Source organism: Solanum dulcamara, chromosome 12 (genome assembly GCF_947179165.1).
Source record: "Solanum dulcamara chromosome 12, daSolDulc1.2, whole genome shotgun sequence".
Taxonomy (NCBI): Eukaryota; Viridiplantae; Streptophyta; class Magnoliopsida; order Solanales; family Solanaceae; genus Solanum; species Solanum dulcamara.
This window is the reverse complement of record NC_077248.1, coordinates 40,826,565-40,853,901: the sequence shown is the minus strand read 5'-3', so window position 1 is coordinate 40,853,901 and position 27,337 is coordinate 40,826,565. Positions and strand designations below refer to the sequence as shown.

The following is a 27,337-nucleotide window of genomic DNA, read 5'->3' as shown; positions in this document are numbered from 1 at the left end:
GCCCCTCAAATACCCCTGACGTCAATCTTTTGGTTCAAAAATACCCTCGATGTTAACCCTTTAACTCATATTTGCCCTCATTTTTAACATCTTTTCTAAAGTAAAATTATTAAATATTTATTTACTATGTTGCCTAATCTGATTGGTCCAAATTTAAACCCTTCTCCAATAAATAACACAAATCACATATAATTCATAGTTTGACCTGATACATTTGAAAATAATATTCAAAAAATTATTAATCCCATGATATTTTTCTATTGATAACTATGAGGGATTTGTCTCACACCGAGTTGATATTTTTTTATTAATTTCATGATATTTTTCTATTGGTTCCATAGTTATTTTTACCCTCAGAGAAATTACTTAATATATGAGCTCATATATCGACCATATCTGATACCTAATGAGTGTGGATCATTAGAAATAAATGTATTTTTGAGTCAAAATATTGACATTAGAGGTATTTTGAGAGCCGAAAGATAAACAAAGAATAATTTTATATCAATTCAAATAATTAAGAGTATTTTAGGCCCTTCTCTGTTTATTAATGAGAGGGTAAAATTGGTCCCATAGTTATAACAACTCGGTGTGGTCGATGAGATTAGTTGGATTTGTCTCGTCTCTCCGTTTATTAATGAGGAGTGTAAAATTGGTCCCATAGTTATAACAACTCGGCGTGGTCGATGAGATTAGTTGGGATTTGTCTCGTCTCGTCTTGTATGATGGAAAGCATGGGCCCATTAGCGGAGAGAGGGAGAAGCAAGTCAAAGCAAGCATTGCTGCTGTGGGTGGACGGCGTAAGAGAGGCTTGCTGTCTCCACCGTGTGATCATCTACTCTCTCAGGTGGGATCCCTTTTCAATTACTCAATCAGATTAATTGGTTGTACCCTTTGTCCTCCCAATTTTGATTTTGCTATGCTTATTTGAAGGTCAAAACAGCTTGCCATCCGTACGGGTCAGTGTTTTTTGTTGAATGGATTCATCTTCTTAGGAAGGTTCTCTCTCGCTCCGTTTCTTCTATATGTAAACTTTAATGTATTGTACTCTTGTTTATTAATTGAATGCTTGGTTTTTAGTAGTCTATGAATAAGAAAGGAAGCCCAAGGGAGACTGTGGTTCAGATCCCACAGAGACCAAAAAGCTTGGTGATATCTTTCCGATTATCTAGAACTTGGTGTAGTGGACTATTAGGTACTCAGTGGAATCCTCCCGACACCATTACTATTGAAAAAGGAAGAAGATGGGTTTTCAGCTACAGTTTGCACCTCGAGATAATAACTATACAATGATTTTATGCAAGTCTAAACAGCTTCACTGCTGACTATACGTTAAAAGTATATTTTTTGGATGACCGTGGTGTCCGTACCACCTCGACCAATTCCAATATGTGCCATCTCCCACTAGCAATCGGTACTAGGTAATTCTGTCCATCAAGGCTAGGATATATGAGAAGAAACACCTAGTGTTTTTTGGTCTCCACTGAGTTTTGTGCCCGAGACCTCATAATTTTCAACCACTTCATTTACCACCAGGCCACACCCTTGGGTGCACTATACATTAAAAGTATTATGCATGAACATATGTGAGTTTTAGTAAATATATTAAAACTAGTTTGCTGCCTGGGTTTATATTATAATGAAGTGGGCTCGGATAGATACAGTCTATTTGAATTGCCGACTCAATCTAATTTGGGGGTGAAACGTATGCTGATTGACTGAAGTATGACGCTGGCTAACATGCTAATGATCAAAAAAGGTTTTCATTTTAGAAAAGTCGTGTGCTTGCAATGAACAAATGTAAGGGGAGAAATCAAAAGGTCTTGATGATTCTATGTGGTGACAACATTATATTAGGTTTAAAATGCATTTATGTCACCTAGAATATTCGAAAATATTATAAACATTGCATAACAACAGGAAAACTGTTTCTCAAAAACTTAAGGGGCCGTTTGGTTGGAAATAAATTATCCCAGAATTAATCATCCTGGGATTAGTTATCCCACCATGTATATGGGATAACTTATCCCAACTTATCCCATCACTATGGTATAAATGGTGGGATAAGTTATCCCAAACATGGCAATCAAACAAGACACCAAAATTTTACCCCTAGACTATTTTTTTATCCCATGACTATTTATTTTTATCCCTCACACCAAACGACCCCTAATAGTTCAGTGGACTTATCTTTAAGAATCATTATTTTGTCACATGGAAGGAAGTTGGATTGCAAAGCAGGGATATCTGGAAATGCAAGGAGATTTAATGATAGTAATAAGTGTTGGATTGCAAATCAGGGATATCTGGAAATGCAAGGGGACTTAATTATAGTAACAAGTGCAGAATTATTAAATTAATCATGCATACATTGAAGGCGGATATCTGGTGTTTTCAACAACAAAGGTGGAAAGATTCGACAGAAACAATAATAAAAGATATATAGGGGAACAAATGGGCTGATTGAACTTGGTAGTAACGGTTACATTCTAGTATTACGGGGAAAAGATCATGGAAGACCGTCGACTATCAGTATGCCGCCTATTCTATCTGATGTGAACTGTAATGGAAGGTTTTATGGAGAACTTTTTTCACAGGTATGTATTTTGAGTTACCAGCGGTGAGAAGCTTATGGGATATCCCATGGGTCATAGGAGGAGATTTTAGTTTAACAAGGTTTGGAGGTGAAAGGAAAAATTATAGTGGTAGGTCACAGGCAATGTTGATGTTCTCTGATCTTATACAAGGCATCCTTGGTAGACCCACCATTGTTAGGGGCCAGATACACTGTCGAACAGTGACCAAGCCTCTCGAATTGACAGATTTCTCACATCAGGGGAATGGAGTGAAGCCTTCAGAAGAATAAAGCTAACCACCCTGCCCTAAGTTTTATCAGATCATAGGTCCATCTTGCTGGAATGTGAATTGGGAGACAACCAAATCATATTTCAAATTTAAAAATATGTGGTTGCAAGTAGATGATTTTATTGATAAAGCAGAATACTAGAGTTATAGTGTAAATGGCAGTCTTGACTATATTTTAATGCAGAAGCTTTAAAAAAGGGATATGCAGAAGAGAGATCTCAATTCTTCCTGGTTGCTAGGAAGAGTTGCCTTACTCATGAGGCAATGTAGAAGAGAGGTATCAACATAGAATCTAGATGCCTCCTTTGTAAAGAGGCTCTGGAGACTAACAAGCACCTATTCATGCACTGCAAGGTTACTTCTCAGGTGTGGGCTCTATTTACTAGCATAGCTAATGAATACTGGACTATGGCAGAGCACACTTCTGACCTCCTAAGTTGTTGGATCAAAAGGGGAGGCAGTAAGAGTTAGAAAAGATGGTGGAGAACAGTTCTAGCATGTATTTGGTGGACTTTCTGGAAGGAAAGGAATCAAAGAATTTTTGAAGGAAAGGAGTGTACAATACAGAAGATTAAATGGAAAGTAATTACTACTCTTGGTTTTTGGTGTAAAGAACACGATATAGAAGAGGAGATCCAATTAGTGGACTTCATAGGATCTTTGTAAGTATTTTTGTATTTTTCTTTTCTTGTAACATCTTTTGGAGGTGGCCAACATAGCCTTTAATGCTGAGGAATACAAAAAGGTTACCAGTTTTAAAAAAAGGGGGGATATTGAGGCTTGGGGAATAAGGAGATATTTAGTAGAATTGAAAAAAGAAAGGATTATGAGCCTGTCTGGATTGACTTATTTTAGGTGCTATTAAGCCAAAATAGCTTTTAAGCAGTTTTTAGTGTTTGACTAATATAAAACAAGTGCTCATAAGCACTTGTTGTTAAGCCAAAATAATTAAAATAAGCCAAAAGCAATAAGTTAGAAATTCTAACTTATGGCTTTTGGCTTATATGTCAATCCAAACAGGCTTTATGTTTGGTGTTTTTCTGGAACTGTAAATATGGCTTCAATACGACCCTTGTGCTGAAAGATTAACAGTATATCTTATCTCTCCAATAAATAAATAAATAATAATTTTGGGGACCTTTGCTGTAATTGACAGTAATGCTGAAAATAGGCCACTAACACAACAGGAGAAAATCACACTTTCCTTTGAGCTTCAAGAATTAGGCAAAGAAGAAGAAACATAATGGAGACAAAAGTTTACATGCCTTTGGTTGAAAGAAAGGGGACAGGGCATGAATTTCTTTCAAAGAATGGCCGACATACACAAAAGAAACAACCACATCAACAAATTAATGGTGAGAGTAGAAATTACTGAAGACGAGGACAACATAGAAAATGCAATTCCTACCTTCTACCGGCTTCTATACACAAAAAGTGAACAGTGGAGACCAACTAACAAGCTGGAGGAACTGGTTAGTAACATGGTATCACTGAAGAGGAAAAGGATCAGTTGGAGACACCATTTGAAGGTGATCAATTCCAGTGCCCCAGCCAAAGCGTTCTGCCCAAACAACTTACGATGTCATTTTTCTAGATATCATGGCATATAGACATCCCGAGAGCCCTAGAACACTTCCATCAAAACTGCCTGATTATTAATGCAGTGATGCTTCTTTTACAATGTTGGTGCCAAAGAAGAAAGGGCAATTGAATTAAAAGATTTCAGGCCTATAAGTCTTAATTGGAAATGTATATAAAATCTTAATCAAGGTACTTGCCAAAAGGATGAAGACAACAATAAATAACTGGCTTCTTGTTACCAGAATGTCTTCGTACATGGAAGACAAATCACAAATTCTACTCTTGTAACAAATGAAGTCTTGGATTGGATCTGTTATCTGGTATTTCAAATGACATTTGGCCATCTTAGCTGGTCAGTTCTATTACTGGTGCTACAAAAACAAGCTTTGGTAATAGATGGTTGAAATGGGTAAAATTTTGCATATCAATAGTCAGTACTCAATCCTTATTAACCGTATATAATATATTGACAAGGAGACCCTTTATTCCCCTTCCTGCTAATAGTAGATATGGAAGGACCAAATAATCTACCGGAAATGGCAGTACAAAGGCAATGGATCAAGGGGTTTAGCATTGGCTACAGGAATGGCGGTTTAATCAATGTTACTCACTTACTTTATGCAGATGACTTCAACTTCTTGCAAGGCAGAACATAGCCAAGTCCTACATCCAAGAGTGATCCTTCACATCTTTAAAGCTCTATCAGGACTGCATAATAATATGGGGGACATAATATATTCTGTGAATGAAGCTTGCTGAAATTTACCGTTGCAGCAGGTACATTTCCTACCACTTATCCTGGCCCTCCACTAGGTGCTAAGCTCAAGTCTATACAGATATGGCATGGAATAGTGGAGAGATTCGAGCATATATTTGTCACCTGGTAAAGGCAATATTTGTCAATGGGGAGGTTGTCTTCAATAAATAGTGTGTTAAATGGCATATCAACACAGTACATGTCCCTATTCTCCATTCCAATCAAAATTTTAAGTAGATGGACAGATTAAGGAGGGATTTTCTCTAGAAACAGCTCTCAACACAAATTTCACTTGGTTAAATGAGACAAAGTTCTGCTTCTATAACATTGTGGAGGTGTAGGACTAAGTCAATAAGGAATCTTACCTTGCATAACAAGAGTTTACTTATGAAGTGGTTATAGATATATTCTAATGAGGAAAACGCATAATGGAGGCAGATCATAAGGGCTAAACATGGTGAAGGTAACTACTGGCATACTAAATTAACTCAATCCCCATATTAGTTGGCCCATGGAAGTTCACAAGTAAGCTATTGGATGAATTCAGCTTCAATACCCACTGTAAAGTGGGTAATGGTGCCTATGTTGGGTTCTGGAGAACACACCTTACAAGAGGAGCACCCAAGGGTGTGGCCTAGTGGTCAATGAATTGGGTTGAGAACCATCAGGTCTCAAGTTCAATTCCTAGCGGAGACAAAAAAAACACTAGGTGATTTCTTCCTATCTGTTCAAGTCTTGGTGAATAGAGTTACCTGGTATCCGTGCTGGTGGAATGTAGCAGGTAGCTAGGTACCCCATGAAATTAATTGAGGCATGCGTAAGCTAGACCGGACACCATGGTTATAAAAAAAATCACCTTACAAGAGCAATTCCAGCAGGCCTATCAGCCGTCTTTGCTTCCCATGCTGCAGTTAACTAATATAGCAGAGATGACCACTGGATTTTATTTCTTAGAAGAAACATACAAGACTGGGAATTGAGGAGGAGGTTATGAATCTTTTGGCAAAAATGGATGGAGTTGTAGTTAACCCTCTAACGAAAGATACATTGGTATGGAATCATGGCAAAGTTGGTACATTTACTGTGAATCATGTTACTTAAATATGTCCAGCAGCAGCAACATCATCAACAAATGGCCATGGAAACTAGTGGTGGAAAGTCAAGATCCCTACCAAGATTTCATGCTTTAGCTGGACAGCCCTCTCAGGTGGCTGTTTAACACATGAAAACTTGATAAAAGGGGATGTCTCACTCAGCAGCAGATGCTATATGTGCTTCCAACAGTCTGAAGATACATGGCATCTGCTACTCCACTGTCATCTACCTAGAGAAATTTGGTCCATGTTCTACTGCCTTTTTGGGGGTACAGTGGGTAATGCCCTACAGAATCAAGGAAGCGTTCAAGAGTTGGGATCAATGGGAAGTCAGGAAACTATCTAGAAGTTATGGCAGATGGCGCCAGCTTGCATATTTTGGTGTTTATGGACAGAAAGGAACCACAGATGCTTTGATGGATTGTTAACTCCATTAGACATACTTAAAACGAGACACCTCACTAGCCCATTTTGTTGGAGTAGGCATCATACTATAGATAGTTTCAACCAATTTATTGACTTTGTCATCTCCTTAGAACACATAGGAATCATTCTACTGGAGCTTGTCCTTTTTTTTTTGTTATGTGTGTAATTCATGCATCTACTTGATGCTTTTCAATGAAAAATATAACTACATTAGCAGGGAAATTTGACAAACAAAATGTTGATTATTAGATCTTCAACTAAATTACTAAATGAGCCTTGAAATGATGTTTTATACTCAATTTTTAAAGGCGGTATGACCTGCGAGACCCTTATACTTGGCTCCGTTTGTAAGTTGGACCTTTATACTTACGACTTTGCCAACTGAATCCTTAAATTCACTGAAATACATTATTTTAAATTCCTCTGACCATTGACCAGACTTACGTGGCATTTATATTGCTGAATTGGAAAAATATTTCAATGCACGCGTCTTAAAGCGAGTATCTCTTTTTATATTAAAAAACATTAAAAAAATTAAAACAAAAAAGAGAAAAATCAACCCTTCAGCCCCCACCCCCTCACCTGCAACTTTCTTCTTCCTTCAGCCTCCACTCCCACCCCACCCCCTCCTCCTTCTTCTTCTTCATACCCGCCCCACACCCTTCACCCCAGCCAACCAAATCTCTTATCTCAAAATTTCATTTTAGTTTCTTTAATTTTGAAATTCAAACTCTTTCTCTCTGAATCATCTGAAATCTGGGTTTTTGAATTTTGTTGGTAAAAGAATGAAGTTTTAGTTAATCTTGAAATTTTGAGAGTCAAAAATAGAAAAGATTTGCAGGAATAGAAGGTGAAAATGAGGGATAAGATTGAAAAATTCACCTTCACCTCTAGTTGTATGTAGTGTTTTTCTCAAATAAAATGAAAATTTTTTACTCAAAAATTTCTTTTGTTGCAAAGTTCCCACAACCCTTCTACCACATTCCCATCAATTTCATGAGTATTTTTCGAATCTTGTATGAGTTATTTGTGAAGAGTAATTGTGTATATTGAAAAGTTGAAAAGCTTCATGAAAAAGCTTCAAGAACAATAAATAGGTTTTGTGAATTGATGAAATTAATCCAAAATTTTCATGGAAATTTGTTGAGTTTGTGTTGGTGAATTTTTAGTGTAATTTTTAAAAGTATAATAGGAAGAATTAGACCAATTTGACATGAATTTAGTGCTCAATTATGAGCAAATATGAAGAACATGATATTGAAAATTTTTAGAATGTGCAAACTTATTTTTTTAAATTTAATTTCTTTATTTTTAATATTTAATTTTCTATGTGGCATTAAAAATGACATGAAATTCCACGTGTAAGCAGTTGTGCTACACGCACATACATCGAATGAGAAAGGGGTTTAAAATCTTGTGTTTCATTAAGTTTAAAGGTTCAATTGGCAAAATCGTAAGTATAAGGATCCAACTTACAAACAGAGCCAAGTATAAGGGTCTCGCAGGTCATTTCGCCATTTTTAAAAGAGAAAAAGAAGCATGGAAGAAATTCACATAGGAGGTTTAAACCCGTCACCTCTCTTAAGTAACGAAACATCTTGACCAGTAGACACTTGTCAAGTGGTGTCATTCGATATTATATATTTTTCGCTCATGAATACAATTACAGAGGTAACAAGTTGTTAAGCGACACCATGAGTATTTGGGAAAGGGTGGTGGAGATTAGGGCGAGGAGAGGAGTGCTAATTTCAGAGAATGAGCTCGGATTCATGTCGGGGCGTTCAACTACTGAAGCAATCCATCTTATGCGGAGACTGGTAGAAAAATTTAGGGAAAGAAAGAGGGATCTTCATATGGTGTTCATTGATCTTGAAAAGGCTTATGATAAAGTTTCGATGGATGTTCTCTGGAGGTATTTGGAGGCTAAAGGTGTTCCGATGGTGTATATTAGGGCGATAAATGACATGTATGCTGGAGCCAAGACTCGGGTTAGGATGGTAGGAGGTGATTTAGAACACTTTTCCTTTGAGATGGGACTACGTCAGGGATTTGTGCTGAGTCCTTTTCTTTTTGCCTTGGTGATGAATGAGCTGACATGATCTATTCAGGAATCAGGAGGAGGTTCCATGGTGTATGCTATTTGCGGATGACATAGTTTTGATTGATGAGACTCGGGACAGAGTCAGTGATAGGTTGGAGGTTTGAAGGCAAACTTTGGAGACCAATGGGTTCAAATTGAGCAGGACCAAGACATAGTAACTGGAGTGCAAATTCAGTGTTGCGATGGATGAAGAGGGCATGGAAGTAAGGCTTGCCACTCCACCTATCCCCAAGAGAGAAAGATTTAAGTATCTTGGATCCATCATCCAGAGTAGTGGGGACATCGACGATGATGTCACGCATCGCATTGGGGCAGTATGGACGAAATGGAGGTTTGCCTCTGGAGTCCTGTGTGATAAGAAGGTATCACCTAAATTTAAAGGTAAGTTCTACGGAATAGTGGTTAGGCCATCGTTGTTATATGGTGTGGAGTGTTGGCCAACAAGAACTCTCATGTTCAGAAGATGCATATTGTGGAGATGAGGATGTTGAGATGGAAGTGTGGATATACTAGGAGTGATAAAATTAAGAATGAGGTTATTTGAGAGAAGGTGAGAGTGACCTCTGTGGCAGACAAGATGAGAGAAGAGAGATTGAGATGGTTTGGGCATGTACAGAGGAGGTGTGTCAACGCTCCAATTAGGAGGTGCGAGCGGTTGGATTTGGGGTGCTGTGCGGAGGGGTAGGGGTAGACTGAAAAAGTATTGGAGAGAGGTGATTAGACAAGATATGACACAATTTCATATCATCGAGGATATGGCCTTAAATAGAAAGGAGTGGAGGTCGCGTATTAGGGTAGAAGGCTAACAGGGGTAGAATGTTGTTTTGCCCTGTGACGGTTTAGGGTTGGTCTTAGGTCTAGGTTTGCCAGTATAGTTGTTTTGTTATTGCCCTTTGATTATCACTTTATTTTGCTATTGGTATTGTTCTTGTCTTGTAGAATGTGCATTGCTTCTCGTTTAGCCGATATGGTATATATATATATATATATATATTGTTGTTCTCTTTTTCTTTGGACAGATACTTTTGAGTCGAGGTTTTTTCGGAAACAACCTCTCTATCTCAATGAGGTAGTGGTAAGGTCTGTGTACACTCTATCCTCCCCAAACCCCACTTGTGGGATTTCACTGTGTATGCTGTTGCTACTGTAGAATTATGTACATAGTTACATTTAATGAAATCTTTCAACAAAGTGGTGTCGGACGGCACCATTTAGCTCAATGTGCATCCACCCCTGACATTTTGAGTGTGCTCTGATATGAGAATGGATGACATCGTTTTCTTACATCATCTTATAGTTCTTATCCTGGCTTATAAAACTCAATTTAGGATGCACAATTTAGTGTTAGCCTTGTGATATATGATATATTTTCCATTTGCAGTATCTTTGTTCTGAAATCAGTTATCATCCCTGCATTGGAATGGATATTACCTGGTCATTGCCGACAAATCAATTCACGACAGTCATGTTCATTTAGCAGTATTTTGGAGCTCTATCGATTCTTACGTGTTGGACTCGTACAACTTTTTTATGTAAGTATACCCTTCTTAATATGCGCCTAGTAGTGACCTCTTCATTAATTATGTGATCAACATGGATTCTTTTTCTTTTTTAGATCATTTTTTCTGTGAAAATGTAGTAGCCTACTTTTGTAGACACTAATTGAATTTAACAGAAGCTTAACAAATCCTAAATCTGTGCTTAGAGGAATAAAAAACATTTGTTTCCTCATCTTTAGTGATATCTGTCTACACAAGTGCGGACTGGATTAGATTAAATTGGCATCCTTTACGTGCTAAGTTTCACTACAGAATTTATATGCATGCGGTTTGAGTTCAAGAAAGAAACTTATGGTGTATTTTTTTTGGGAAACCTAAACATTTTAATAGCAGTATATTGTGGAGCTCCACTTCAGTGAAGCAAGACTGAATCCGGAGATAAGTGATAATCAGTCCTTGAAAGGCTTAAAGCAGCTGCGGAGGAGTAAATAGTTAAATAGTTTTTGTAATGTTAAAAGCATGAACTCATAGCTTGAAAGTTAAATTACCTAAATACTCTTATAAATAATTAAATACCTTAATTATCCCAAATAACCTAATTAAAAGCCCCAAGAAAATTACCGTCACAAGTCACAACTCTTCATGATTAACCAAACCTGTTAGGCTCTCCAAAGGTTTGGAACATTTCCTCACAACCACACCATACGAATAATTTAAAGGCATGAAAAGTGCCCTTTCTTGGCAAAAAGAATACAAAGTCAAATAGGACACAAATTTCTTCCATATAGAGGATCTATTTAGTATAATAAAATTTAAACCCTCTAGATATCAATATGTTGAGAGCAACGGGATTTACAAAGCAAATTATAGTAAATCCTCGACCCGTGCAAACAAAAGAAAAAAATGTAGAGGCACGAACACTTCAATTCATTAACCATTGCATATGTGCTAAAAATAAGAATGTTTAATTTTTCATAGTGATATTGTTTGATACTGGTGGATGATCATTTATCACGATAATAATAGTGACTTCGGGTTGGCAGAAGACAATACCAAAGCCACATCAATGGGAAAGTGAATAAAACGGAGTCTACTTTTTCTACTCGTTCTTTAATTTTTCTACCCTATGTGATTTATAAAATGAAAAAACTACATTTATTATGGTAGATACTTATTATTTAATGATCTCATATTTTATATATCTTAAATTATATCCATGATTAGGAAACATATGCTTGAAGATATTTTTTTTATTCGTTGACCAAATAAAAAGGTTTAGTTTATAAAGAATTTGGTAGCATGCTGAATGTGAAAAATTATTTTCAAGGTTATAAAATCATGAACTAGACTTTACATTAATACTTGATAATTATCTTGAGATCACGAAAATGACATATATGAGTACTTTTCTTGAATGAAAAAATCCATTTTAAAAGTTGATATGGTAATTTGAGATACATGAAAATACTTCTTATTATTATTATATTGCTTAGAATTTTATTTAAGGTTGATAGACCTTTTATATGTACTTGATGTTCTCTAATGAGAAGAATAAAATATTATTATTATCAACATTATACTTAGCAACAATAAAATAAAGAGTTACCCACGTCCATATATGACACTTGAATATTTAAAACTATGGGGTGTTGACTTATGATTAATTAAGGGTGTGTTCTTTATGATGGAATATATATGTTCTTGGAAAATATTTTTTCGTAATAAGTGTTTTTTTACTTATTTTTTGTGTTCGTAAGTAAAAAAAAAAATTATTTCAAAAATATTTGTATACAATCTAAATAATTACTATGGGAGGTAGAGTGAAGATGAGGTGTGTTTGAAGGTGGGGAAGACATAATCAATGTGAAATGCCACTTGTGAAACTTATTTTTCCAACTTTCACTACAAAATTCTTCTTCCTCATTTTTAAGGAACTTATTTTCCTAGAAAACGTTTTCAAAAAATTTTGACCAACAAAACATAAAAAAATTGAAAAATATTATGAATAATATTTTACTCCCTACCAAACCCACCCTACAATGTTATATGGGGTGCTTAACATTCACTCTTAACTTTATCCCTTACTTTATTTCTCTCAAAAATAATTATTTGAGAGAATTTCTCGATTACAGATGTGATTACATTGTACAATCACTTTTTTTTTTAACTACTACATTTATTTATTTATTAAAAATCCCTGTTAACACCATCTAATCTCCTTAAAAATCAAATTCCACACTTTCTCCTCACTTTTGTTCTTCTTTATTAACTCATCGTTCTGCCTTTAGATCTCGGTGGGTGAGGATTCCCTGAAGTTAATTTGACTTAGCCAAACAAAATAAATTCAACTTTGATTTGCTTCACGAAAATTCTGGGTATTGTGCTTTATGCTCTTAAAGTTGGGATTGACAATTACACTGGCTTTGAAAAATCCTTCATTGATGTTGTTTTCATTATATCAGATAGTCATATGGTAGGTTTTATGTAATTGCCTTATTTGTTTTTTCTATATTTTTTTCTTGTTGGGTCTCAATTTTTTTTGTTCTTTATTTGGGTTTAGGTATAAATTATTTGAACAAAAATTATCCATATTTGAAAATTCACTATTCTTTGAGAAATTGACATATGTCGAGTTAGAACATCTTTTTTTATTTTAAAAAAGATAAATAATTAGGGTGAGTCGTGTTATTCTAATTTTTTTCTTTACTTATTTGATAGAAATTTAAATTTTGCAGTTTTCTGACATGCGATTGAGTTCCCACATCTTTCTTATTTGCACACTTTTTTGTAGTCATTCATTAAATATTTCACACTTCAGGTTTGATCTATAGGCAATAGTACATACGTGTGTGTCTGAATAGCCTAAATATGTTAAATTTTAATGATTATAAATAGATTGGAAAGAACAAATTAAGATGATAGTGGGGAATAAAAGTGAAAATTAGATCAATATCCATGAGTTAACTCTGGTGTATTACTTTACCATTTTTAAGTGTTCATCTCTACATGCTAAGGGTGGGGTGGGGGGTAGAAAAGTCAAAGTTAGTGCTAATAATCATGACAATCTGATGAAGAAGACAGAGGACTCACTGACTTCCACTTTCCTTTTTTCTAGATCTTTCCAATTTTGAATTGTTCCAGCTTTTTGTTTTTTTGTTTGTTTAATTTGACAGATTGGGCCGGTTTTGAGCCTCTTCTTTGTAAATATTATTTGTTTTATTAATAAAAGGTGGCCTGATGGCCCGTTTGATTTAAAAAATAAAAATAAATAAAAAATCATGACAATCTGATAATTTCTTTCAAGTTTAAAGCAACTCATCAAAAATATTTGAAAGGGATATATGATACAACAATAGCTTGTTATTGTTTCTACGGTGTCGATGTTTACAAATGGTGCTTTTATAATTAACTAATCCATCCAAACAATATTTTATATTTGTTCTACATATGTACTTGATATTTTATACTATGATTTGAGATAAAGGAACTAAACGATCTTACAAAATGATAAAACTATTCCATACTACTTAATTAGCGTTGGATTCAAAATTTGAACATTATGAGATCCAATATCAATTTCACGTTAATATTACAATAAAACTTTGTTCTTAGTCAAGTATTATAGTTATTTAGTAAATTTCTTAATATATATGTATGTGCACAAACTTCCATGAACTCATATTTAAGCCTTTGCATATTCCCCTAGCACTTATTACAACAATGAGGACATGCTTTCGCTTAACAATAAGATTTTGAAGGCTTGGTTAATATATTTATATATCAAGGGTTGAAAGTGAGTATAATATCGAATGATATTTTGCTTTTGATTTAGATTTGGATAATCATTCTAGAACTCTTCTTGTGCTATGCTATTTAATGTCCTTAAAATTGGGTCATATAGTGTTCTTTTATTATGTCATCCATCCCCAGATCAATATGTAGGGACAATATGGAGCTTATAACTCATAAGTTTTATTTTTATAATGTATTTTTAAACTGTAATATATTTTGCGAAGTAGTTATAATCTAAAGATTAATAAATTGATTGGGTTTGAGTTTTTTCATGCTTAGTTTTCCCTGTTATTTATATTTTTGATTGTTCAACTTTATATGTTCAAACGATATACAATCAACTTGACCTCGACAAACAGATCACCACCGATCCATATTATTCTTCATGTACTCTTTCACTACATAACTTGGCACACACATGCAATGCACCGCGCCGAGGGACTAGTATATATATAACCCTCCAACTCTCTTTTCTTTTTATCACTTTTTAAGAAGAATGACACATTTCTATAGTTAGTAACATGATAACTTTAAAAATACACATGTTGCCATTAATGAGATGATTTGAGATTTATTTTAGACCACAAAGTTTCTCAAGTCTTTCTTTGTTTCTTTAACACTGTGCCTATTCAAACACCATTAAATAAATTGGGCTGGAGGGATATTTATATATATATATATAATTTTTTTTTCTTTTTGTGAAAATCAGATTATGGAGGATAATATATTTGTTAGAAGCATGCTCCATTTAGAGCCATTTTGATAATATCAGTGTTTCCTTGATCTTTATTTACTAGTGATGGCTACCTAATTTATACAAAATAAAAAGTGTTCAGTGTTGCATATGTATTATTCGATGGTGTTTGCGTAATATATCTGTTTCATTGTTTCTTGTAGGTTTTCTGGTTTTACCCATTGTACATATTCAGCCTTATTCTCAGCAATATCTGGTAAATAGGTTCCTTTACCCTTTCATATGTATGTTTAGTAATAGCCTTCTCATTTTGGATCAATACTACCACAATATTTAGAAAACTTATATTACACTGAGATTTATCTTAGGCGTAGTTAGCCTTCAATAGAGGTAGAACCGGGATATTAAGTTTACGGGTTCTTGATTCTAGAAAAGACGGTTCACTAGGTTCTGGATAAATTATTCATATATATTAAGTGATTTTTAATACAAATACACAGTAAAACTATTGATGCCCCTGCACGTCAAGGTCTCCAAAGTTGCACTTAAGATTGTCTTACTGTCTTGGAGGGGTTATAGTAGTGTCAATCAATCAATCTATCCTCAATTCAAAATAGTGGAGTCAGTTATATGAATCCTCAGTGTCCATCATATTCTATTTAAATCCAATTTATTTCAATAATAAATAATTTGTGTTGTGACGCAAATAGGATTTCTATAAATCTCACCATTGGTAGTTTCATGAAAATACAAGTATCTAACCCGAAATAAAAGGACTCTTGAAGGGTAAGACATCAATATGCAGAATATCCTTTTGTTAGCAAAAAAAACAACAAACCAAGATTCATGATTGAGAATGTATATGCATAAATATGTGATCATGACCACGGCAGCATACATCAACATCCATGTTTACAATGCATTCATTCTCACGATACTGTCTAGATCTTTATGTTTGGAACGATTTATTCCTCCGGTGTTGTAACTCAGGTACAATGATATTGCTAAATATGGGTTTTTTGCTTTGGAGAATTATGGGGCTCATGATACAAAGTTATCTGATCAAAAGGAATCCCAAACTTTGCAAAACACAGTTCATAGGGAATATTCAACTGATCTTGAAGGGTATTGTTCTGTTTTTCTCTGGTTAATTTTGCACACTGCAGCAATATTTTCTCACTTCAGACATTATGTTCCATGCATAGCTTGTGCCTTCTACTCACCAGTTGTGAGAGTTCTATTTTGCTTTTTATTTCATGCAGGGTTATGATTAGTATAGCAGAACAGCTTTATTCGGTCCTCTTGCTGACTTTCTTCTTCATGGAGGTGATCTTTTTATTTTATTTTCCAATGAGGTGAACTGCTTCTTTACATGTCCTTGCTTATCCGTTTCCTCAAATTCTGTCTTCAAATGCCATTGGTTCTCAATACTGTGCAGGTTTATGTTACTGGATTTATCCCCTACATGGGGAAAGCTCTAAATTTTATGCTTCTGTCGTGGTTGTATGCATACTATTGTTTCGAGTAAGTGCTTCTTTTAAGCTCGATATTGCTAGTTAGTATTGATATGGATGTTCATTAAAAATTGCATAACTTTCCAGGTATAAGTGGAATCTGTCTGGACTAAGCTTAGACAAGAGGCTGGATTTCTTTGAAACAAACTGGGCATTTTTTGCTGGTTTTGGTACTATATTCCTTCATATCGATTTCCATTCTTTGCAATGGTTTGTTTGGTCAGTTATGTTCAAAGATATGATGTAGCTGTCTTAGAAACCTCATGAGCGCTCTTTGTTATACACTAATTATGACATTACTTTCCTAAGATTGATATCTGGGACTAAATTACTTGTAAACTCATTAATACAAAATTGACCCATTGGTGTCCTTGAATAACATTCTGGTAATTGTCAGCTTCTGTTTATATCATTAGTAAACATTTCAAAACAGAAGTTCTCCTGAGTCGAATCGACAATTTGAATGGTCTTGCTGTCACATTGCCGTTTAGAGTTTTTCTATTGTTTTTTCTAGATCTTATGAGACATTTTTCCGTTTCAACACCAAGTAGTGTTGAACATTTTGAGAATTTTCTTTTAAGTTACATGGATCATCTTTCTTGCAAAAGTTAATATGTCTTTTAACTATCCAGGAAATCCATGTGTCCTGGCAATATTTCTATTCTCTCCACTAGTGAGCTGTGGGGCTATGGCTATATTGTTTCCACTGGTAAATACAAGTTCCAATTTCTGTGATTACTTGTCTAGTTCTTTTGCTTATAACAAGGTTTGCATGATGATGATTAAAATTGTAAACTGTTATTTGTTATTTTTACTGTTTCTGTGTCTGCTCACAACTTTCTACATTGCATCACGTCATCATAGGAGGTGATGAGCGCAAAATTCTTGTGTGCTATACCTTTGACTGGGAAAGGAAGTAGAAATGGAAATTTTGAAGAACTGCTAGAAAACTCCCGACACAAAGGAAAAAAGTGCATCCAAAATTGCTTCTTATAGTACTTGTTGAGGGGCCATAGCTTTTGGTTAGCTGCCTGAAGATAGTTTCAATTGCGAAACATGCAGAAAAATGGATCATATAACAAGTCTTAGTCTTGGAATAATTTCTTAAATTATGTTTTGGACTCTACAATTTCTTATAATTTCTTAAATGGAGAAGGGTGGAGGGGCAGGCCCGTTATCCACCGGGTTTCGAACTGTGCACCACTGCTCTTTGAGGATTTATCGGTTATTCAAAAAAAATTCTTATTATGTGACCGAATGACGACTGTCAATAGATTTCTAAAATCACTTCAAATAATGTCTGCTTTGGCAGGAGATTAATGATCTTTTATCAAGACTTCTAAAAGACTTAGATATCTATGTTTTTTCAAGCCATGCAAACATAACTGGTAATTGAATTATTGAATTTGGATTTTGTGAGAAATATAGGTGTAAACTATTATTGAGTTGTGCATCTACACTATTACATTGAGACCCTATTTATAGATACTACATCAAACTCCTTTTCCAACTAAGACACTACATCACAATCCCCCTCAAGCTGGTGCATACAGGTCATATGTATCGAGCTTGTTATCGATGTGGTTAATATGAGGACTAGTGAGGGACTTGGTGAAGATATGTGAAAGAAAACTGGTAAGGACTGCTTTGGACATCTGGGCAACCTCAATTGAAAAGGAACAAATTGAAAAATTGTCGGAAATTGGTATCAAATCAGATATGAGAAAGTAGTCATCAGAAAGATGCACGGTACTACACAAATAAGATATGAGAAAGTAGTCACTGAAAACATGCACGGTGCTACGCAAATTAAATATGAGAAAGTAGTCATCGGAAAGATGCATGGTGCTATGCAAACCAGATATGAGAAAGTAGTCACCGGGGAGATGCACGGTGCTACACATATCACATGTAAGAAGCCACTAGAAAGAAACACGATTACTACTTTGAGTGCTTTCTTTGTCCCGGATGCTTCTCAAATTAATCGTTCCCGACATGATTATTTTTCATGCATATTGTATTGCCCCAACTTTTGCTAACATAATCATTGGCCAGAGGGGCAGCTATATGAGTATATAACTGCATGTCTTAAAAAAATAAATTCTCTACCAAAATCATAGAGGCTCTGATACCATGTGAGAAATATAGGAGAAAAATGTTGAATTCTATATCTACACTATTACATTGAGACCCTATTTATAGACACTACATTAGACTCCTTTTTCAACTAGGACACTACAGTACATTCCCTTTCCAAGTAGAATTTTATGTACTATTCTTGTTATTACTCCTATTCTAACAGAATTCACGAATAGGTTGAAGAGGTAGCTCATTTTCATGGTTGCACTTCATGAACTTTGATGTCACAGATCATTTGTGGGTTTGAGGCTTTTGAGCTGGATGTGATGTACTGCATAGGAAGAAGGGAAACCTTAATGAGTCACCCAATAAATTTTGCTAAGAAACATACCTTTTCAATTTCTTAAAAGCATTTATCAACGTTATTGAAGTTGATGTAAATATTTGCTTTTAAGCTTCTTTTTCTAGGATTTTTCTTGTCTCATAGTGCACTAAAATCATACTCATTATTTAACCTGTTGTATCTGAGCAAGCTAGATTTAGATAAATGGTCAAAGCTTTGTTGCATCCCCTTTCCTAACAATTCATTCTTCCTCTTTCCAATTGTGATACTGGAGAGTTTGCTCCAAATATGTTTTAGCACTTGGGAGGGGGAGGGGGAGGGGGAGGGGGAGGGGGGTGTATTATTCATGTTATGATTCTAACTGGCCACAAATTATCTTGCATGTGTACATGCTTAAGAAATTCTTTCATGTTTCTTTGATACGTACAATTTAAGTTAGTTGATGGTTATGCTTGTCCCCTGTAGGGATTTAACTATGCTTGAATTCTCTTGCAGTCTGTATATGAATAATCTAACAGAAGGATGTAATACTTTGGGGACTGTTTCTTATCTCATGCTAACTGTTATCTCCCGTAGTTTGTTTTGACCGCAACAGGCTCAGAAGCTGACAAAATTGTTGCCTTACCTAGAAGAAAATGGAGAGGTGCTGGATTGGGAAGGATACCAATATTTTTCATTGCCGATTACATGTCGTAAGTTTTCTGGATTTTGCCTTTTGGATGTTTTGGATATGCTTGTTAGTTTTGGTGCCGTAAGTTTTAAACTATAATATATGTCGATTGGGTGTCATTATTGAATTTCGGGAATCTTCTCATCATTGTCTTTGTTGGAAGACATTCCATGAGGAGCCATAGTCCACTTCCTTACTTCTCATACAGGTTGTTCTTGATTGCTTCTTCCTGTCCTATCTGTTTCAGTGAAGAAGTAAATGGAAATTGCTAGAAAATGAGAAGTAAATAGAAAAGCTAGAAAATATGGAAAACGGATGTTCTAGTAAGAGCACGAGGGATTTATTTTCACTTTTAAGAATATTTTTGGCTTCTCTTTGACCTTCGGAAAAGGGTCAAATTTACCCAAAAACTTTGCGAAATGGTCCAAATTTCCCTCCGTTAATAGCTGGAGTAAGATCCACCCTAGCGTTGGAGTAAGATCTACCCTTGACGATACAAAAGTAGGTGAAACTTTCCCTTATTGTCAGAAGTTTTTCAACCCGTAGACCTTTTTATAAGAAGAAAAAGTCAAGTTTGTCCTTGAACTACAAAATGGCACAGATTTGCTCATGAACTTTGAAGAATAGGGTCCTTGTTCCAGCGACGGAACCACCGTCTTCTTCAGCACCCCAGAAACTCTAATGGCCAGGCGTAACCACCCTCAAGACAAAAAGCAGTCCAAATGGAACTCAAACAATTATCAGTTGCACTACCATCGGAACTCCATCAACGCAACTCTATCACCAATCTTTCTCAAATCACCAGTAGCGATACCAGAGCTCCATATAATTAAGCTCCTAAATCGTTTATAGCAATATTGGTGTAGTCAAGGTGAGTTTATAGTGCTTGAAGGCCAGTGGTCCTGCAGAGGAGGTAAAATATTTCGGAAAGTGGTAAAGTTGAAGGTGTGAGAGGGATTGCCTGAATGGGGTGGTTTTTATGGAAAAAATTTCTGTGTTCTTTTTGTGAGTGTTGTGTGAGTGAGAAGTGGTGGTGGAGTAATGGGGGTCTTTAAGTGGTGTTTTGGAGAGTGGAGAGAAACAATTATTATGGTGATGATCCATTTAGAGGGATAAGGGATGGGAAAAATGGTGGTCAAATCTGAAATTTCGCATAGGTTAGGGGCAAATATGAACCGTTTCGCATGGTTCAAACATAAATTTGTTCCTTTTCCCTTGCAAAAAATGTTGCGTATATTGAAAAGCTTCTGCCCTTAGTTAATAAGGATCTAGCCTACTTTTGTAACGAGAAGGATAGATTTGACTATTAGCGGAGGATTAATTTGGACCATTGTGCAAATTTCAAAGGCAAATTTGGACTTATTCCTTTTGTTTTAATGTTCTAATTAGTGTTTTCTTACCATTGTCCCCAAGTATACATTTTTCTTTTCACTTCCTTAATTGTATTTCAGTCTATATCACTTCATTGTATTTTTAGTATCATACTTTGACTAGGCACAAGTTTTAAGAGTACATTGAAATTATAGTGTGCTTCTAGATAGGGATACACCAAAGTACAAGTAACTATAGTGTTACCGTGCCTAAACCTTAGATTACTTTCCCTACATTGTTGTAATTTTTTTTAAAGTTTTATACGATTTAAGTGATTTCCCCATAACATGATTTTTATTTTTGAAAGCATTAAATTTAGCATATTCTTGATGCTTCCATTCCATCCCCTGATTTGTAAAACACCTCTTCCTACCCCGTTTCTTAAAACAATGCTTCTCAATATAAAAATCTCTCTAGATTAACTAACAGTGGAATACAATAATTTTCTTTTAAGATATGCAACAATAGATTTCTGTGACAAAAGTCAAAAGAGCTACTATGAAAGCTAATGCTTCCCAAAAAGGAGAAAATAGAATAGAAGTGTTAGAATACCAATTGAAGCCATTGTAGGAGAGAAGGAAAATGCTCCCAGGCACTATTCCCAAGGTACAACACTAAAGGTCCCTTCAAGACCTTTGGAACACTTACTCTGGTGGTATTCAATCACCGGAGCTCCTCTTTACTTTCTTTTTCCTCAACCTTGAGCGACAGGATTAGAAATGAGGCTATTCGGGACAAGGTAGGAGTGACCTCATTGAAGACAAGATGCGAGAAATGCGACTTAGGTGGTTTGGGCATGTGAAGAGGAGAGACACAGATGCCCCAGTGAGGAGGTGTGAGAGGTTGGCCATGGATGGTTTCAGAAGAGGTAGGGGTAGGCCAAAGAAATATTGGGGAGAGGTGATTAGACAAGACATGACGCATTTACAGCTTACCGAGGACATGATCTTAGATAGGAGTGTGTGGAGGACCCACATTAGGGTAGAAGGCTAGTACATAGTCGCGTTATCCTACCCTATTAGTAGGCGCATTAGCGCACTATAATTTCCTTTGTGGAGGACTCAGATTAGGATAAAAGGCTAGATGATTCATCCTTTGCACCATAGTAGTTGTAGTTCTGCTCATTGTTTATTGCCTTTTGATTTCTGCATTGTATTGCTGTTTATAGTTGTGGCGCCGTTGTACTTTGACTGTCTTATCTATCTTATCTTATTTATTTATAGTAGTTAATGCCTCTTTCTTCCCGTACCACTCTACCACGACTTTCTCTTTTTGCTATTCTTGTTTTCATCTTGTTTTCTATATGCTTGTCCCTATCTGACCTTTTATCTTGTCCTCTCTTAAAGCCGAGGGTCTTTCGGAAATAGCCGCCCTACCTTTCAAGGTGGGAGTTAGGTCTGCGTACACTCTACACTCCCTAGACCCCACATTATGGGATTATACTGGGTTTGTTGTTGTTGTTGTTGTTTTTTCATTGATGGAAATCAAATCTATTTCGGACTAGGGGGCAAGTCCTATGATCTGAGTCCAAATCTCTCTCAGGACTTTTTATGACATGGTGGAAAGTTCGAAAAGCTATATAAGGAGGATGGTGCTGAGCAAAGGAGGTCTTTTTTGGTTATGCAGAAGGTTGAAAGAAGCTACTGCCATAAAGGGGAGAAGCTTTAAATCTTGGAGGGGTAGAGATATCTCTAACTGTTCTTTAAAGTTCCTACAAATGTGGCAGATTCATTTCGGTTATTACGGTTAATGGCTAAACAAGAGCAGTCATCATCATTCCAGAAAACAAATTTAATGAAGGTTGGAGTGGTCGCGTGACTAGAATTGGAAACTTCATTAATGGAGATACAAGAGTACAAGGTGCAATAAATACTACGAGAGATGTTTCATCTCAGTACATTAAGGGAGAGGAGGAGCTTCAAAGAATCCTTGCATAAAAGTTAAAGGACTCAGAGAAAGTCTGAAATAGACATGGAGCAGTTGACCCTAAAAGCAGCCTAAAAAATAGAGGAGAATGATCTTCTCAATAGATGCCTGGTCGGATGCTTCCCTAAGTGCAACGAGATATCCATTCGGAATGACGTGAGAAAATGGGCTTAATAGATGTGGAAAGGGGCTCAAAATATTCAGGTCTATGATATGAATGGAGTCCAATTCTTGTTCGAATTCCAATCCAGAAAAGTTGAGCATATCCTGTTGGGGGAATGGAGAAGACAAGAAAGAAAGCTTCTGTTAGAATGGTGGTCTCCAAAGGTAGGTGCTTATCCAAATCACAAAACTTTCGACTGGTTTTGGATTAGGATTTTAGGGCTTCCATTGCACTTATGGTTGGAAAAAGTGATGAAGGATATTGGGAAAAATGCGGCGGTTGGATCGAAAACGAGGAGGAAATTGAACTCAAAAATCATCTTAGATGGGCAAAAATTCGAGTTCAAGGACCCAAAGAGCAGATCCTTCTGTAGTCAAAGTTGATAAAGATTTACTTTCTCGTTGCCCTCAATTTATGTGATATCGTTTGACTTGAAATAAAGGTTTAAAAAATGAAGACTCTTATGATTTGTAACACTCTTTGACTATTTGTGTGACTATAAATAATTTCATTATCGATAGAAAGGGCATTTTAAATTTTGAATTATTTCAAATTATAAAAAGGTGACATTTATCAAATTATAAAAATGAGACATTCTTTTTGGGAAAGACTCGGTGTTTTGGACGGCAAAAGGTAACAAGGGTCTGGCAAGGCGGTCACATTTTTGAATTGAGGTGCCAATAAATACCAAAAACATAATATTTAATTGCATATATAAATATCCAAAATCTCAATAGCAATAACATATTAGCAAATATTTCAATTCAAAATCTAATAGTAGATAGTAGATAGTAGATACTAAAAGTCTAGAACGTGAATGACTCAATAATTCATAAGACAATTGACAAGCAATACTAGAACTCTAAAAGTCTATTCTTCTTCAAGATTTTGAAAATCTTGAAGTTCCAAGATCCATTTCATTATATTGCTCCTCATCTTCTTCCTCAGATTCTTCATCAATTAGGGTCCGAGTCTAACATGAACTGGTAGATGTAGTTTGTACTCATTTTCCCTTGACAAGTGATCTTGAACTTGAAGAAACTCCCCTAAGACTAGAGATATTCTCGTCAGCTCCAACTGAAGTAGCAATAGTATCCCAATCAAGATCACCTCCCTCATATGCTAGTTCATCTTCTTGATTTTTAGGGCATTCAACTAACCATTTATTTGACTCATCAATATTATCCAAGGCAATTGCATCAATGGTATCACGAGCATCATAACAACGTTTCAATGTTCTATTATACTTAATGTACACTAGATCATTGAAAGGTGATGGTGCATGCCTATTTCTCTTTTTGGAATGAATCTGCGGATTAGTTGTAAAGATTAATTAATAGATACTAATAATAATATAATATAGAAATTAGGATATAAAATATTCTCCTTACATGTTCAACTACACTGAAATTTTGCTCATCTGGATGAGCTACAAGTTAGACTTAATACTTTCATGACAAACTTTTGCAAGGTTGGAGTTTGACTACCAAATAGCGACCACCATTCGACTATAATTTTTTTTAAGGGTTAATAAGTCAAATAACTTGATTAAAGTTATAGTATAAAGCACTAAACCAACTCATTTACTTGATAACCTTGAGTCTTTGTCTCCCTGAGCCCGACCACAACCAAACATCCCATTTGCATTTTTGTACTTAGAAGCTCAACAACTAGTCAATCTTGTGTTGATATACTGGGGTTCATCTTATCAACACATGCATGATAATCCGTCCACTCTTTGAATCTAAAGTGCCATTTTCCTGAGCTTTATAAAACAACTTTGGGTTCAAAATATGGCCTACAGCATGCAAAGGTTGATGGAGTTGGTCAGTCCACCTTGCATCAATAATTTCAAACAATCATATTGTCTTTGAACTCCACCGAAAGCATGTTCAATATTTTCCTTGGCTCTATCCATTGATTCATAAATATAGCCCATTGGTGGTTTTCTTTCTCCATCCACCAAACGAAGCACTTTCGTCAAAGGACCACAAACTTTAAGTGCTCGGACAATATCATTCCAAAAGTGTATAGAAATAAGAAATTTTTTTCCCCCAAAGTTTCCTCTGCAAATCTACATGAAATCCATTCAGTTGAGAGGACTAGAGTTCTGAAGTTTTTCTTTTGTTTATACATAGGTTGCAAAGTCAAGATGGCCGTCAAATCTTGTCTTGGCTGGTTTAACCAAATTTCAACCTTTGACTAATGTAAGAGTGAATTCTGATGGCCTTCTTAAAATCTGTGAAAGTAATATTATAGTAATTAGTAGCTAATAAGTATTAAATATTAACTATAAAGAAAACTAGATGGTAGGAGAGTTATATTACTTGAACCATATGAGTTAATCTTGAATTCGTCATCAAACATCAAATTGTTGCAATGAGCAACACATGGAGTCTAATAAATATGTGGGTACGCACCCATCATCATGCCACCCGCTTTAACATTTCCACTAGCTTTATCAGTGACAATTTGTACAACATTTTCCGGTCCGATTCTTTCAATAGTGTTCTCGAACAAGTTGTACATTTTGGTAGAATTAGTAGATTCATTGCTAGTATCAACAAATTCAAGAAGCACACATCTTATTGGAGAATTCACCAAAATATTGATGATCATTTTACTATTTTGTGCCGTCCATTTGTGCATCATAATGGAACATCCAAACTTTCTCCATTGCACTTTATGCTCATCAACAATCTTGTCCAAATTCTTCACGTCTTTTTTTAGGTGAGTAACTTTAACTTATGAAAGGTAGGAGGCTTCATTCTTGGGCCATGTTGTCCTACTGCCTCAATGTATTATCAAATGATTTGTAGTTAACACAATTAAAAGGGGCCCCGCATCATACATCCATAATGCAAAAACATTTACCACACGCTCTTAGAATTTTCTTGGTTTCATCAAATCCTGCTTCGTTTTCGAAGCCTTCCTTTTGTTATGATTTTTGTGAAAAATAGAGATTGACAGGACCTTTCGTCACGTTCCGCCCTGTGGATGATGCACTTCCACCAGAAGAAATCTTTTTGAGTTTTTGAGGGAGGCATCATTTCATCATATTCATCCATATGATCATCATTAATATTAACCTCAGATTCTTGCCTCATCTGATATTTCAGATTACTCGCGGTTTTATTTTCCACATACACCCTTATTTCTTCCCCAACTTTTCGTCGGACAACTTGAGCATTGTTTTACATTTCTGTTTCCACCATCAAATGTTGCTTGTGTCGAGTAATACAACCATTATAAATATTTTTACAAAACATACATATAATAGAATCTTTTGGTTGTCCTTGCATACCATAATTCCATCAATTGTCCTTTTTGCTAGCATCAGACACCATTGAAGTCACTATTTATAGACAAATAAATACTATATTTATTAGTATAAAACTAAATTGAGTTGGGCAGAATTAAATATAGAAGGACTAGAAAATTAAAAAAAAATAAAAATAGGCAGATTGCAGTAGTCTGCAGAAATAAAAAACACAGAGCATAAAAAAACAAAGATTGTGCACAAGAAGAAGAAGAAGAACAGAGATGCAACATTCTCGATTTGGGCTTTACCTCGAGACAGTTGCGTGAGAACTACATATATTGAATAATTTCTCATGCCTACTTTTCTAGCTATTCTGCTTTCAGCCTGAGTCATACAGGTTGCCTATTTACGTGGTAATACTAATTTTTTTCGCTGTCTTCTTTTGCAGAATGCGAGTCTTGAAACTCTTTTCTTTGAAATCACGTCAGCAAATGAAAGAGAACAAGACACTCTGAAATAGAACGAACATATTTGATCTACTGCCAACGCTCCAAATCCATGCATAACCTGTGCATAACCTACATTTTATTTATGAAATTTGCATTCGTATGGATCAATGATGTTCCTAATTCATCCATAATCACAATATGAACATGTGCTCGTAATTTATCCTTTTTTAGGGCAAAGAGGAAGAAGTAAATCCAGATGTGGTGCTATCACAAATGGAAGATAGCAACTTGGGGTGATTTTTTCTGCATCTTATGTACATAGTAATTAGTAATTGGTTTGATCATTCATTCATATGAGCAAATCTCTATGTACTTGTTTATTAAAAAGGCTCATTTAGGAGAGTGGTGTTTCTTTAATTTTGTCATAGCTGATTAGTTTTATGTCATACAGACTAGAATTATTTGTTAAAAGGTGCTCCCTTGTATTCCTATGTTGAGAAATTTTATATCTAAGCTAATAGGAAGTCACACTAACAAAGTGGCAAAATGCAATATCCTCATGAGGCAGCAGGGTGCACTAGTACTTTTCAATGGAGCAGAACTGAACCGAAATCTATACAATAAATAATCTTAAGCTAAAACCAGTAGCAGTGTATGGGTACTTGGTCTCTATTATCACTTATATCTGAGGTTTCAATCATATTATTCTCATAAATTACTTATCCTACTTAGCTGACGTTTCAGGTCTGTT

General features: G+C 35.5%; 1 protein-coding gene across 2 annotated transcripts; it reads left to right on the top strand.

Annotated features, from left to right (window-relative positions):
* The first annotated feature begins 601 nt into the window (after window positions 1-601).
* On the top strand, window positions 602-27,140 carry LOC129876074 (protein EI24 homolog). 2 transcript variants are annotated; one of them, XM_055951379.1, is made up of 11 exons: window positions 602-847; window positions 934-999; window positions 10,206-10,356; window positions 15,013-15,065; window positions 15,800-15,934; window positions 16,072-16,135; window positions 16,248-16,333; window positions 16,411-16,493; window positions 16,956-17,032; window positions 19,322-19,437; window positions 22,329-23,403. In XM_055951379.1, exons 1-11 carry the CDS (start codon window positions 687-689, stop codon window positions 22,534-22,536), a joined length of 1,200 nt encoding a protein of 399 aa, XP_055807354.1. In that variant the 5' UTR covers window positions 602-686; the 3' UTR covers window positions 22,537-23,403. The 2 variants fall into 2 exon arrangements, with proteins under 2 accessions (XP_055807354.1, XP_055807355.1); XM_055951380.1 differs by lacking the exon at window positions 22,329-23,403 and adding an exon at window positions 26,586-27,140 and having other exon boundaries at window positions 610-847.
* The last annotated feature ends 197 nt before the right edge of the window (window positions 27,141-27,337 follow it).